At 32.3% G+C, this 14510-nt stretch overlaps 1 protein-coding gene across 4 annotated transcripts in view; it reads right to left on the bottom strand.

The window, feature by feature from the left end:
- Positions 1-14510, bottom strand: part of EPHA6 (EPH receptor A6) — a gene marked incomplete at its 5' end in the record, with an annotated part of 858058 nt that overhangs the window by 801494 nt on the left and 42054 nt on the right. For all 4 annotated transcript variants that reach the window (XM_082654547.1, XM_082654545.1, XM_082654546.1 and 1 more), the window contains one exon: positions 8968-9032. In XM_082654547.1, the coding sequence (XP_082510673.1) occupies positions 8968-9032 (65 nt within the window). The remainder of the gene's footprint in view (positions 1-8967; positions 9033-14510) is intronic.

The following is a 14510-nucleotide window of genomic DNA, read 5'->3' on the forward strand; positions in this document are numbered from 1 at the left end:
AAGTTTACAATCTACCTTTACAATTTGGTAGCTCATGCAAATGGAATTTATTTTAAAAATATTAAAGATCTGCACCTGGAGATTTAGCAGTAACCTGGTCAGCTCTGGAAGTACGGACTACCCCACTCTACATTTTCTCATGTTTTTATCTCTGCATGTGCTATGTTCTCCATTCTCTTACTACTGACTGGTTGCCCTTCAACTACTGTTTTGTCTTGTTTTGTTTTCTGTTCTCTTAGAACTTTTACTTGCACATGATTCTGGTTAATCAGAGCCCCTCTGCTCTACTCCTTTTCCATGCATGAATCTTTTGGTGAATCTTTATGGCAGAAGTTTCTGATTGCCATTTCCATTCAGCTCTGAACTTAGAAATCCTAAATTCCTAAAAAGGAATGTGATTGCTTTAGCAATTTATGGAAATCATATGTGAGAGAGAGACAGGTAGCTGATTAGCCAATTAATTGGATGTCTTTCAGCCAGGTGTCTACCTTTGTCTCATTAAGTTATAGTTGAAGGAATAGGGCATCTGGGCACTAACCATAGTGGAAATCCCTCAACAAGCCTCGTGGTCAATTTACTTAGAAGATGGTGTGAGAAGGACAAGCTCTAACATTTCTCTAATTGTGTTCTCTAATTTCTATAACATTTCTAATATACTTATGTCGACAAGGATGTTTTGGGTTTTGTGTTGGACTACTCTATATTTTACCCTTTAGCTTACAGTCAATAACAGACATGTATAAAGAATCATTTATTAAAAATGAGACACGAAAGAACAGATTCAGAAGAAATACACTAGAGGAATATTTCTTTAGTTCTTTTCTAAGAGAAAAAATATGTAAACAATCTAAACATGCACCAAATATTGTTATGCCACTAACTAAACAACTGTACTTAATAACTAACCATTCTTAGCTTTGGGATATCCTTTGGTCTTCAAAGATGAATTAATCTTTTATTAGCACTTCTCAGTAACCACATATCTTTTGACACAAAATCTGGATCATTGTAATAACACTGTAACTAGATTAAGATTGCACTTGAGCGAATGTATAGATTATTTTACACTCTCCATAGCACCAATCACAATGTTGAAAATCAATCCATGTTACGCTGAGTCACTAACAATCCTGGTTTTGGGATTGAGATGACACTGGCTTTAGTACCAGCTAAATGTCACCACACACTTGGGCAGGTGATGTAACTTTTCTCAGGTTCAGCTTTTTCATTTGTAAAATGATGCTAATAATACTTCACATAGGCATTATTAGGATTAAATGAAAAATATATAAAATGCTTAAGCACATTTTTTATTGCAGACCCATGACATTAACAATTTGAATGTTTGGGGTTAGAAACTTACATTAAGTCTCCTGTGAAGCCAAGATATATGGAACTAAATTTCTATAAGCTCCTGGGAGTGTCACGGTCTACTACTCAAACTGCACACCATGGGCAACTCTGATGTCTCCCTTTATTGAAAGAATAGCAGCAGTAATGTCATGTAATCAAAGGCATAAAAGCTTGATTCATTTTTTAGATTAAATGGACTTGAAAATAAAGCCAACTGCTACCAGTAGTGATTGAGGTGATGAGAAAGTGAAAAATTCAGACAGTTCATCGAATAAAAACAGAAGGTAGAGAAAATTAAGTACAATCATAATTTGTGAAACTCTTTAAGCAAATGTTTCAGCCACTTATATACTATACAATGTTGATAACAGTTGTAAATGTAAAAGAACCACTTTGAAATATGCCAGAGCACTCGGTTCTTCTTAACAAGGCCTGCCCTAAGGAAAAAGTACTTTACCAGAGCCCTACCTGCCTGCTGGGGTTTTGACAGAGCCTAACCTACTTGAGGAAAGGAAAATACCCAGCTCTATCCAGCTGTAGGCTTCCATGTAGGAGGAGGGAGATACCTAACTTCAACTCCCTCTAGCCATCCTGTCCATCCACCTAAGGGGGAAAAAGGAAATTGAGAAGCCCTGGTAAAGTTCACAGTCCAGGGGTACAGGCTCACCAAAAGCCTTAGACTTAATTGTAGGACTATAAAACACTTTTTCTCCCCCCACAGCTTACCACTGTATTACTAAAGGCCTATTTACCTCAGTTCCTTTTACCCACACATCATGTCTACCTTCCAATTAAAAATTACAAGATGCAAAAAACACTGTTTAAAGAGAAGAAGCATCAGAACCAGAGTCAGATATGTCAGGAATGTTGGAATTATCAGACCAGGGATTTTTTTAATTTGCTAAAGGCTTCAATGGATAACTTGGACAACATGTAAGAACACGTATGCAAAGAGATGGAAATCCTAAGAACGGATCAAAAAGTAATGCTAGAGATCAAGAACAATGTGAAATGGAAAATGAAGAATGCCTCTGATGGGCTCATTAACAGGCTGGACATAACTAAGGCAAGGATCTCTGAGTTTGGGGATAGGACAATAGAAACTTTCAAAACTGAAAAGCAATTTCTTTCAAATGTGAAACAATATGATTGAAATTAATATGACGGATATTTAGAAAATTACCACATATGTTGTGAAGTTTCTCAGAAGGAAAACTATCTAGGTATCAGTTTTGAAAACAATAACTGACACATCTATTTTTAACAGAAATTATAACTAAACCTTATAAATATTTTCAGAATTCAAACACATACATGTATTTTTGGATAATTTCAATGTACTACAAAATGAATAAAAATGCAGCACTAAAATAAGCTACTATGATAAATTGGTTCTTATTATACGAAATACAGAAATTAACTATCAGTATTAGTAGGTATTCCATTCTCTATCATAAACACATTCTACCTTTGATTTTTCAACTTTGGAACAATGATATTAGGAAATAATGGGCTCTGACATATGGAATAAAGTAGCTTTCTACACAGTTTAATTGCAATATAAGCCTCTTATTATAAAAATCATTCGTTTTTTCATTATAAGAATCATTAATGACTGAATTGTTAGGTTCACTCATAACTTTTATTTAGGCATAAATAACTTGTATCCCTTTTTTCTATCTCAGGGTAAATTTCATAACACTAATTCACTATATTTAACAGGTAAGATCATATACCCTGAATGATCTTGCATTATTCAAACCCTAATGATCATCTAAGTCACAACATGCACGAAATACATGTAATATACATTTGAAACCAATATTTGGCATCTGAGAAACACAAAGTTTTCCAATCTCTGTCATAATCAATATAAAATGCAACTTAATATCCAATAGCACTTTTTCTTCCTACTAACGTTCATTTTTCTCTTAAATTTTTGTTAAAGCATACTTCACTGCTGAAAGGGAAGTTAGATTTTGAATACTGAAGTGCATATATCTGTGTCTGCTACAACTTTGCAACCTAGATCTGATCTACTGTACAGTAGCAACCAACAGAGGAGAGTGGGGAAAAAAATCTGGAACAAGCAAATCTTTCATTTTCTTCCTAAAAATATTACTATAAAAGAAAATGATGAAGAAAATATTTCAGTTGAGTTGATAGGGTGCTTAAAAATCAAGTTTTTTCATCAACATTAAGTATGTATAATTTTAGGAATAAATTAAATAATATTTTATGGACTTATTATGATTATGAAATACTATGCTTTAACTAACAGGTTTTATTCAGGTATAAGTACCTTTAAAAATCAGCATGTGACTACCCAAATAAGTCACTTATCTTTTCAATTACAGTATTAAATAAAAAAGCCATATGGCTATTAAATTTTAAGAAGTATCAAATATAACTACTAAAGCTCAAAGGAAACAATATAAGTTTTTAATCATGGAATCCAATTTTTATATTATGAAAAGTCTTTTATTTTTCTGGTTAACAGCAATTACTTTTTATTAGTCAGAGTTAATACTGAGCCAAGATGCCCCAATATGACAACCCCCATGGTTGTGCGGCACTGAATAGGGACTGATATGTAATGGGTATTAAGGATTTTGAATGTCACATTTAACTTACAGGCCCTCTTACTGTATTCTCTTTCATGTACAATGTTATATATTGGCTAAAAATAAATTGAATAAATAAAAATATCAAAGAAAAGGAGTAAACATGAGAGTTAATGTGTCAAGAAAATTTATATAATTTTTTTCACACATTTTCAGATTATGAGAACAAACTCAGGAGATATATATTTTTTAATTGTTTCTTTTGTACAAAGTTATTGCCTGAGCCATGTCTTTCATGTTTCTTTTTTCTCATTAGCATTAAAATAGCATCAATTCTTAAAGATTAGCTGCTTCCTTCCCAGGAGATTTTCAAAACTGAAATACGTCCTTCAGTTTTGCACAGAGTAAGATTTAGTATTAACCAGTTATTAGTTACTAATAGCAAATAGAAAATCCAGGGCATATGACTAAACTTAATGTTTGTGAAAACACTTTTACAGTATTCACATAACTTCTATAGTGCTATGCAAAAATTTTTATTGACGCAGCATTCTTTCATTGATTATCATGGCACTCTGTTAGCTACTCCACGAGATCATCATAATTTTATTACCTTAGTGTAGTACATAGACAGATAAAGGATAGAAGGGACACTTACAGGATAAAGTTCTTAACAGTTTCGAATTATGTAGATATAAAATTCTTGACATTAGACAGTGAGAGCACAGTGTTAAGAAGTATAACCACTGGTTCCCAAATTCACTGAAGTATTCATTCTTTTCTAAAACCAAGCTCCATACTCTATACAAATATAATTATTCAACTTCACTCTGTTCTCAACATATCAATAAGAACACCTATATTTTAAACATCCTTTGCTAACAATTTTCCAAGTTGTCTTTCATTTCCAAGGATTTATGTTATTGTCTTAAACAAAAGAAAGCTTCAATAATTTTTGATTGTTTAAGCAAATCCAGAAAGTACTTCTACTTACAGGGGCTGAGATACACACTATGTAAATCAATTAAGACACTGAAATTCTAAGTTTCCTACAGTATGGCTTAGCCTATAATTGTAGCCTTATTTCCCACCACATCCCTTCTCTTCAGCCACACAAATTATTCTCAACATCCCTAAAACTTAATGCATACATTTAAGAATTCGGTGCCTGTCTTCAAGCTATTTTCTCTTCCTAAAAGGTGCCTTCTACCCTCTCTTCCAGACCATATGTGATTCCTTAGATTATAAGAAAGAGCTGATGGGTCACATCCTACTACCAATCTTCCTCAAGCAGAATTCATCCTTCCCTTTATTATTCTTTCACAAAACATTACTCGAAACTACCTGAAGATACTCTCTTTGGCCTTATGATTGTGTAGACGTATTTCCAAACTGCAAAACAGTACATGGAACAAGAGAAATGTGTTACATTGAATTCTGGACATGACTTTTAAAAAAAGAAAGTGTATTTTTGATGTTGGCAAAAATGATTTGAAAAGCAAGAAAATAAATATATTTTCTTTTAATTTTTGCAAGCCTAAAAAGTCATTTGCTCAAAACTATTCATCTATTTTCCATATTTGCTAACCAGAGGTGCTTATGTTATATTCAAATAACCAGTAATGGTTTTGTTTACAGGCACATCATGAATGCCTACTCTTGTAATTACATCAGCATGTTACAAAGGGTGGAATAGGTATTTTTAGTAAAAAAAAAAAAAAATCAACAAAAATTAAAACCACTATGAATTAATTTACTAAAGCATATAGTTTATATGATTCATAATATAAATCATACATTATATGATTTCAAAAATATCTCAATTCAATTCTTTATGGAAAGAAAATTTTATCGATTTGAAAGTTACTCCTAGGAAATACTTTATTCAGAGAAGCACCAAATATACTTTATATCATAAGATTGTCAAATACATCATCTATTGTCTTTTCTACCCATGACATATTTGTAAAAACAACTGAAGTAGTGTCTCTGAGAAAACGCAACTTTAGTTAAAATGGCCATTCAAATCAGCATGGCTCAAGAAACCTGAGAACCTTAAAAAATTACACAATTTCAAATAGATTTAATTATAATTTTAATACACAGGTATAAATGGTAGTTTAAATGTTATACACTGGTTTACAGTTCCTATAGATTTTAAATTATTTAATCAATTATGATGTCTAGATGATTTTCATTCTTGCCATTTTTAGAAGATTGTTTTCAAAGTTTTTCTATCCTTACTAATTATTTCCTCACTTGTTTTAGACTACAAATAGCACTAAGTAAAGCTCTATTCCTGTCTGCAATCTATCCTCTTCATTAAAAGAGAAATTTAAGTTGTATGTTTTCTTTAAAATTTACTTATGTCATCTATCCATTTTATTGTTTCCCTTGGTTCACCTCTGTTTTATCTAATTCATGAAGCTTTATCCATATCTATTATAAAATATGTCCATGTGCTCCTATTTTCAAGTATGCCTACTGCTGACACTTGCCATATATGCATTATTATTTGGGGGGAAAATCTAAAAGTCAAATAGCCTATTCCAAGGTAATTGAGTATTTAATTTACTTTTGAATGTCTGAATCCATGTGTTATTGTTCCCTCTGTAGTCTATACGTATTGCTCATTGCCCTTTATCTTTACATGGTAGAATCTTCAAAGAAATAAAAAGCACCTACTGTGAAATACATGTGAAGATTAAAATATGTTTGGCTTAGAAATTTTGCTGCATTATTTCCTCACTCGGTGACCATGAAGAAGTTATTTAATATACCTGAAGCTCAATTTTCACATCTTTCAATAAGGAAAATTTATACTTGATTTCTAGGACTCATGTGAGTAAAGTGCTTTGAACAAAGCCTAGCATATGGTAAATGCTCAATGAATTTTTAACCATCTTTTCCTTTTCTACCTTATTCTATCGTATTTATTTTCTACTGTAGTCTCCTTCCCTGCTTCTTTCTCTTTCCTCTTGTTCATTCTTGGCTGGTGCCCAAAATGTATATCTCAGTTTAGTAGTATGTTTATCAAGGGGATAAAAAATCTGAATCAATTATGCAAACAGCACACATAATTAATTGCCTTTTCATAAAGTTTCCAATGTTCCTCTCTGTTAGTGTACCATAATACGTATACAGGTATTAGAGTCAGAAATAATTTAGTTTGAATTGGAATCATCACTCACTATTTGGCCTATAACTTCTTGGTAAATTTTGTTCCTTACTGTCTTTAAAACTGGGTTTCTCCAAAAGGGAAAGAAAACTAAGACATACCTCATAGGGCCGTTGTGAAAAAAAGGATAAAATTCTTAGTGCAGTGTCCGGAAAATAGAAAACTATGAGGTAAGCATCACTTTTCAAACAATTCTGCCCTCTCTCTATAATAAATCAGAAGTAGAAAAATTCCCCATTTCATAACACCTATGACAAAATCATTACAAGAACAATAGCAGTAAGTTTATTTGTAACTCAGTAAGTCCCTGTGTCTCCTGGTTACCAGTTTGCTTTAAGAAATGCAGGCTGATCAAGCCAAACACAATCACTAGAGCAGAGCACAACTCCTTCTGTTCCTCACATGATTCTTTGGCTATGACAACATGAGGTCAGTGATAGTATGACTGCTAATATTTTTGTCATTCTTTTTCCAGAAAATGAAAAAGTGGGGCTTATAAACTACTTAATATTTGTAAGTTCTTATAAGTTACTTCATATACTGAGAAAACGAGATATGTATATATCTTGAAAGGGTATTCCAAAAAAGAAGTTTCATTCACTTCTTGAAAGTAATTGTGATAAACTAACACACTTAACACACTCAACGAATACTGATGTTTATTCATTTTAATGACAATAAGATAATGAAGGTAAAAGCATAATCTTAGTTTAAAAGATACATTCTCAGAAATGGTTTGATGAATGCTATGTAAGAATAAAATTTAAATTTCAGAAAAAATAAAGCCATAGTCTATAAACAAACAAATAGAAATAAATAAATAACCTGTTAAAGACAGAAAGATTAAACTCTTCATAGGAATTTTTAGTTGAAAATACACATTTAATGAATAACTGTTGAATAATTGCTGATATAAAAGTCAAATTGAAACAGCATTGCTGGAATGATTCTAAAAATATAAAACAATTTTGGGTCAACCAACTTTTTTCAGATTTAAATTTGTAGATGTAACAGAAAAAGCAATGTAAAAAAGTATCAAGGAAGAATGTGATGAATGAGAAAAATACAATTTCTAAAAAAAGGAAGAAAAGCTAACCAAAGTATATCTGAAAACAGCTGACTACCTCCATTATTGAAGATTTGCTTAAATAGACAAAATCTAGGTAAAAAGCAGCACAAACCACCCTTCTTATTTTAGCTTGAAATGAAAAAAATAGTAGGAATAAACTGACTGTGAAAATGATGCAAAATATATCAAAACATATAAAAAGTCAAGTACAACCATAGCTAAAATGATGTCAGTACCTGGAAAAGTGTACTTAGTAAATAAATTATACATTCTTATAAGCCTTTCAAAAGCAACTACACTCAGCTAACAAAAGCCTGATCATAATGTATCTTTTTGCCAAGTTCAAAAGACACATACTGCTTTAGCAGACTCATATTTTCTAATGAATACCAAATTGTTAGTATCTGGAAAATACACTTATGCTATGATAATCTAAAGTTTGTTTATGCACAAATACTCAGTGAGGTTACCAAATTTAACAAGCATATACACAGAAAAAAAAAGTGTCTTGAACATATAATTTTATTTCTAAAGAAAATATTTATGATAGCTATTCTAATACTACTATGTATAAACACTATATTAAAGAATAATTACTAATTTAGAAGAAAGCAAAGAATTTTATATATCATTCCCATTGGTTAGCAGTTCTAATTGCATTTTAATCTTTCCTATGTAATCTAATTTATACACTAAAATTCATACTTAATACAGCCAAAACCACAGTTTTTCTTTCTTTAACTATTATAACAGACCCTAAAAACCTAACAAGAAAAACAATTTTAAAAGATATTTAAACTTACCCCATTTAATGGATATGTTTTCCATCCTAGCTCTCCCAGCACAGTTGTTGTATCAAGCAACACAACTGGAATTAAACAAAACAAAAAAACTTGCATGAACTTCTCAATTGACATAAGAATGAACCAGTTATTTAAATCATTAATGTCAACGACCTTTAGTATTATTCAACGTATTAGCTTTAATAAGTTGAATTACTTTAAAATTATTTGTAGGTACTAAATCTTAATATATAATACTTAATAATATTGAGTAAATATAAAATATATAAGGTGGTTATAAATTAATTTTAAAATAGCGTGGTGTTTAACAATGCTAAATGAAATAGATGACTGAGTAACAGTACTAACAAAGTCATTTTTAACAGCTGACTTTTAAAATTGATGAATGTTGGAGAGGTTAATCAAGAGGATATGACCACCAGATGACTCAAGCTGGACCTGAGCAATAGGTGGGAGGTTCCTTAGCTCCTCCCCTGTCCTTAGAAGTATGCTCTGCCTATCATTCCCACAGTGATAGCTGTTCCGAGGACAGAGCCCTGAGAGAATAAGGTGCTACTGAAACCATCTGGATGGTATACGTGACTGAACCCAGTTGAAGTCTCTAAGCCTCTGGTGGTCAAGTGTAGAGATCTACTCATCTGACAGGCGCCCAAGATAAGCCTTGTGCATAAGCTCCCTTGCTTATTAAAACTGCCACCTACCAATCTGGAGTGATCTACCTGTTTCTCTGTTCTCTTTCCTCGCCCTGCATGAGTACAGGGTCACTTTGCAAACCAACAATGAAATATCACCTTTGCTTTTCCCCCCATTTTCATATATAGTCTTTTTTATACCACATTAAAGAAAGAAAAACTTTTAAAGCAGGCCTGCCTGTATATTTTCTTTGTGTGTTATTAAATGCCCTTATATGATTGGCAAAGTATGAAAACAACTCATTTTGAAGAAATCTATATTTTTTAAGTGTAGATTACATTATTATTGTATGTGTTAGTATACTTACTGCTAAAGAAGACAAAAGCAAAAATAAAAACCATGCACCTTTTTCCCTGACCAAATGTAACTCATAATCTGGTTGAGAAGACATGCAAACAAATAATCAGGACATACTCTGTTAAATTCTAAAACTGAACACTATATAATAGCTTAGGAATTAAGTTAGGCTAAGGCTGGTAGGGCAGGTCTGGGACAATTTCATAAAGGAAATGCAATTTGGGCTGGGCTAGGATGAGGGGGTCTTTAATCAGATGTGATGAAAAACAAATTTATTTTAGAATACCTTCTGTAAAGTAACTGAGCTATGACTAAATCAGTTCTCAGTTACTGGAATGGGGAGTAGGAGTAGAGATTATTTGGGGGGATAGGAGGATAGAAGGAGGCCAGAAAGATAGATGGAGATCAACAGGAGAGGATTTTTGAAGTGTTTCCAGCAGGTTAATGTGTAGGGCCCATGTTTCAGCAGATTTTAATTTTAACTATTACCTTCAAGTCCCCCAGATGCCGATCATGGACTGAACTCTGAGAAACAATCCTTTGGTATTTCATCATGAGTTTTAGTTCTTCATCTAGTTAAAAAAGTAGAGGGGTTTTTGTAGTTTTTTAAAAATGTCACTGGAAGTCTGTTACTTGGCATCTGCTGTTTAGTGTCTATAGCAAGGACTCGGTGGGTTTTCTTATTTGACTGTGATACATTTTATTGATTTTTAGTATGAAACCATGCTTAAATTTCTGGGATAAATTCTACATACTCATTGCAGAATATTCTTCCAGTATATTCACTAAGCATACATTTGTAAAACTGAGCCATAATTCTTTGATTTTTATTGTGCAAAATTCTCAAAAATAATTTAAAATGTGGAGAAAACAGTACAATGAACCCTCACTGTACTAATCACTCTGCCTCAATAATTACAAACTTATAGCCAATCTTATTTCATCTATACATGTTTACCTACTCTCACTGCAAGATTTCTTTGAAGCAAATTCCAGTAATCATATGATTTCATCTGTAAAAATTTCAGTATGTATATCCAAGATAAAGACTCCTCTTAATACAACTACAATAACAATTCACTACTATAAATAGTATGTATTGCTTAATGTCATCAAATATCCAGTCATTGTTTAATGTTCCTATAGTCTCAACTTATTTTAACAGAAAGTCAAGATCCAAATAGGTTCTATACATTATGGTGAGATCTTGTTTTTTTTTTAATCGATGGGTTCCCCACTTTCTTTTTTTAAAGTTAGGTTTATTGAGGTATGATTTACTTACAATAAAATTCACCTTTTTTAAATGTACATTTCTACGGATTGTGACAAACTCCTACTTCCATGTAACCCCCACTACAATCAAGCTATAGAATATTTCCATCACCACCAGAATTTCCCTTGTGATCCTTTATGATGAATCCTTTCCCCACCGCAGCCCCGAGCAACCATTAATCTGATTTCTGTCCCTATGGCTTTGCCTTTCCCATAATGTCAAATGAATGAAATTATACAGTATGAAACTTTTTGAGCCTGGTTTCTTTCACTCAGCATAATGCATTTGAGATTCATCTATGTTGCTATGTGTATCTATACATACAACTGAACACTCAGTTGCTTTTTATTGCTGAAAAGTATTCTATTGCATGGAATTCCCTAGCTGATGAACTTTCATATACAGATTTTTATGTGAACCTATGCTTTCATTTCTCCATGGTAAATAGTGATTGCTGGGTTATATAAAGAATGCTAATTCTTCAAGACTGTAAAACTGTTGCTTTACTTTCCCATTAGCAGAATGTCTGGTTTTCCAATTGTTCCACATTCTCACCAGAACTTGGTATTGTCCATTTTTTAAGGCATTCTAACAGGTGTGCAATAGTATCTCACTGTTGTTTTAAATAGCCAGTTATCTTTTCACTACATGAAATCAAATTTATTAGCAAAAATTTTGACCCACAAAAGTGGTCTTATCCCACATTCCAGATTTTCCTTTGCATGAGGTATCATTGAATATGTTCCCCCATTCCCTGCATTTCCTTTAAACTGGTAGATATATTTAGTGGCTTGACCAGATCTAGGTTCCACTTATTTTTATTTTTTGTAAGATCACTTCATTGGTGGTGTTTTATAGTCCTTATATCAAATCAGGGAATATATCAATGTTTACTAGGGTCATGTAAAAAGGACACAGGAACCAACTGGCATAGGCTTCCACTGGCCAAAAATTTATAATTTGATCATACACAAGGTTAATGACTATAAGGGATTGAAACACTTCAAACATGCTTAAATCCATGCATTCAAAATGATAAAATATACCTACTAATAACTTTTGCAGTACGCTAGGAAATCATTATTTTTAAAAACTGGTAAATAATCTGAAAAGAATAAAACATTTATTTTGCTTTTTCTATATGAAATACTTCTGAATAAGGAAATAGTTAATGAAGGAACATTTCTCTTTTTTTACTTTATTTATTTATATTTATTTTATTTTTGGCTGCGTTGGGTCTTCACTGCCGCGCATGGGCTTTCTCTAGTTGCGGTGAGAGGGGGCTACTCTTCATTGCGGTGCGCGGGCTTCTCATTGCAGTGGCTTCTCTTGTTGCAGAGCATGGGCTCTAGGCACGCAGGCTTCAGTAGTTTTGGCTCACGGGCTCTAGAGCGCAGGCTCAGTAGTTGTGGCACACGGACTTAGTTGCTCCACAGCATGTGGGATCTTCCCGGACCAGGGCTCGAACCTGTGTGCCCTGCATTGGCAGGCGGATTCTTAACCACCGCACCACCAGGGTGCAGTGCATTTCTCTTACTGAAATATTTCAGTTAATAAATGAAGAAGGAATGATCAAATTAGGCTACACCATTTTCTACTCTTAATGTATTAATATATTTAGCTAATAACTTATGGTGCTAATATCACATAAAGAGATGAAAGGACACATAAAGGGCTAGAGCTTTTAAGAAGGCTTTCTTTATAGCCTCATTTACTCCATATTAACATACAATTCTAACAAGCCTAGAAGTAAAAGAAAGTACAAATACATATATATCTATATATGTATACATACACACATACATATACACATACACACACAAACACACACATGCAAATTCACAAAATGATATTTGATGGTGTGTGGGTTCACTCAGTGTAAAAAAATAATCTCACATATTAGAGGAAAAAAGCTGAAGATATTATAATAAATATTCAAAACTCTAAGCTTATCTTATTATTAAATAAATGTTATTTTATTTTTGGTATATTTTTGGTATATACTTCTGAAAAGAATTCAGAAGTATGTAATACCAGTATCCACTTTGGGGCACTCAAAAGTTTAATGTTACTCCTTTAGCACTTTATATTTTTGGAATACATCATTATTTTGCTAGCAGGCTGTTAAAGTAATGATAGCAATTCAGTCACTGTAGGAAGGATGGTCTACATATTTCCCTCTTGAAGGAATCTCCACATTGTCCTATAAGTTGTTTCTTTTTTTAAATGCTCAATTTACAGATGAGAAAACTGAGGCTCAAAGAGGTTACATAATTTTCCTTAGATCACAAAGTGATTACAACCAAAAGATTGATGCTAGGATATCCCTTAAAAAATATTTAAAACCTTTAAACTTTTTTTAAAGTGTTTTCTTCCTTCCTTTTAAGTTTGAATATAAAACCTTATCATTTGTTTTTTTTTTTGGTAGATGCAGAGAAAAATCATTATTTATTTTGCTGATTCCAAATCCAGATAAGTTTATATCCTGGTTTTCTCATCAATGGGTTCTACAGAAACTTTACTGGTACCACCTACAAATCATGCCATTTAAATCAAGGGGTTTACTGGAGTAGAGTGTTCAAAAATCCCTAATATTGAAGTCTACCAATGGAGATTTCTTTTTCATAGATTGGTAAATTAATTCATTCATTGATATAATTATTTTTTCTAAAATATAATTGGGCTACTTGGTTCTTAACATTTATAATTTGTAAACTGAAATATATTCATTTCAAAACAAACAAAAAAGAAAATATGTATATACCTACAACAGTATAGATCCTTAGGAAGTATTTTTTTTTATTTATTAGTAGCTTCAAGAAACAAGATTTGCATAATTGCTTTACTTTCCTCATTAAACTGCAATCATACCTTTTAAAAATTCTTAACAGCAAAATTTCAAATTTGCATTCCTGACAAGTGAAGGATGCATTGATATCAAAATAAAACTGAGGATTTATTTTTATTTTTAACACCATTATATGTGATACACGTTTAAATTTTATCACTTGCTTCACAGGCAAAGCCCCCACAAATTCAGGTTTTTCAGGCACACTAACAGCATTGGACCCGGCAAGGTGAGAGCTCCTCCTACTGGCTTTAAACAAGCGTTTTCTAGTCCCTACTTGAGTGCAAAAGTACTGTAAACTTAGGAAGGAAAAGAATACTCTGTCCATATTAACTTCAGTAAAAGTCAATACTTTTTTATTTTTAATTTAATGGCAAGATTTTAAATATAGAAAGATTAACACCAATGACTTATTTAGGGAGTACACATGAA

This window comes from Grampus griseus (genome assembly GCF_964374135.1).
Source record: "Grampus griseus genome assembly, chromosome: 5".
NCBI classification, from domain to species: domain Eukaryota; kingdom Metazoa; phylum Chordata; class Mammalia; order Artiodactyla; family Delphinidae; genus Grampus; species Grampus griseus.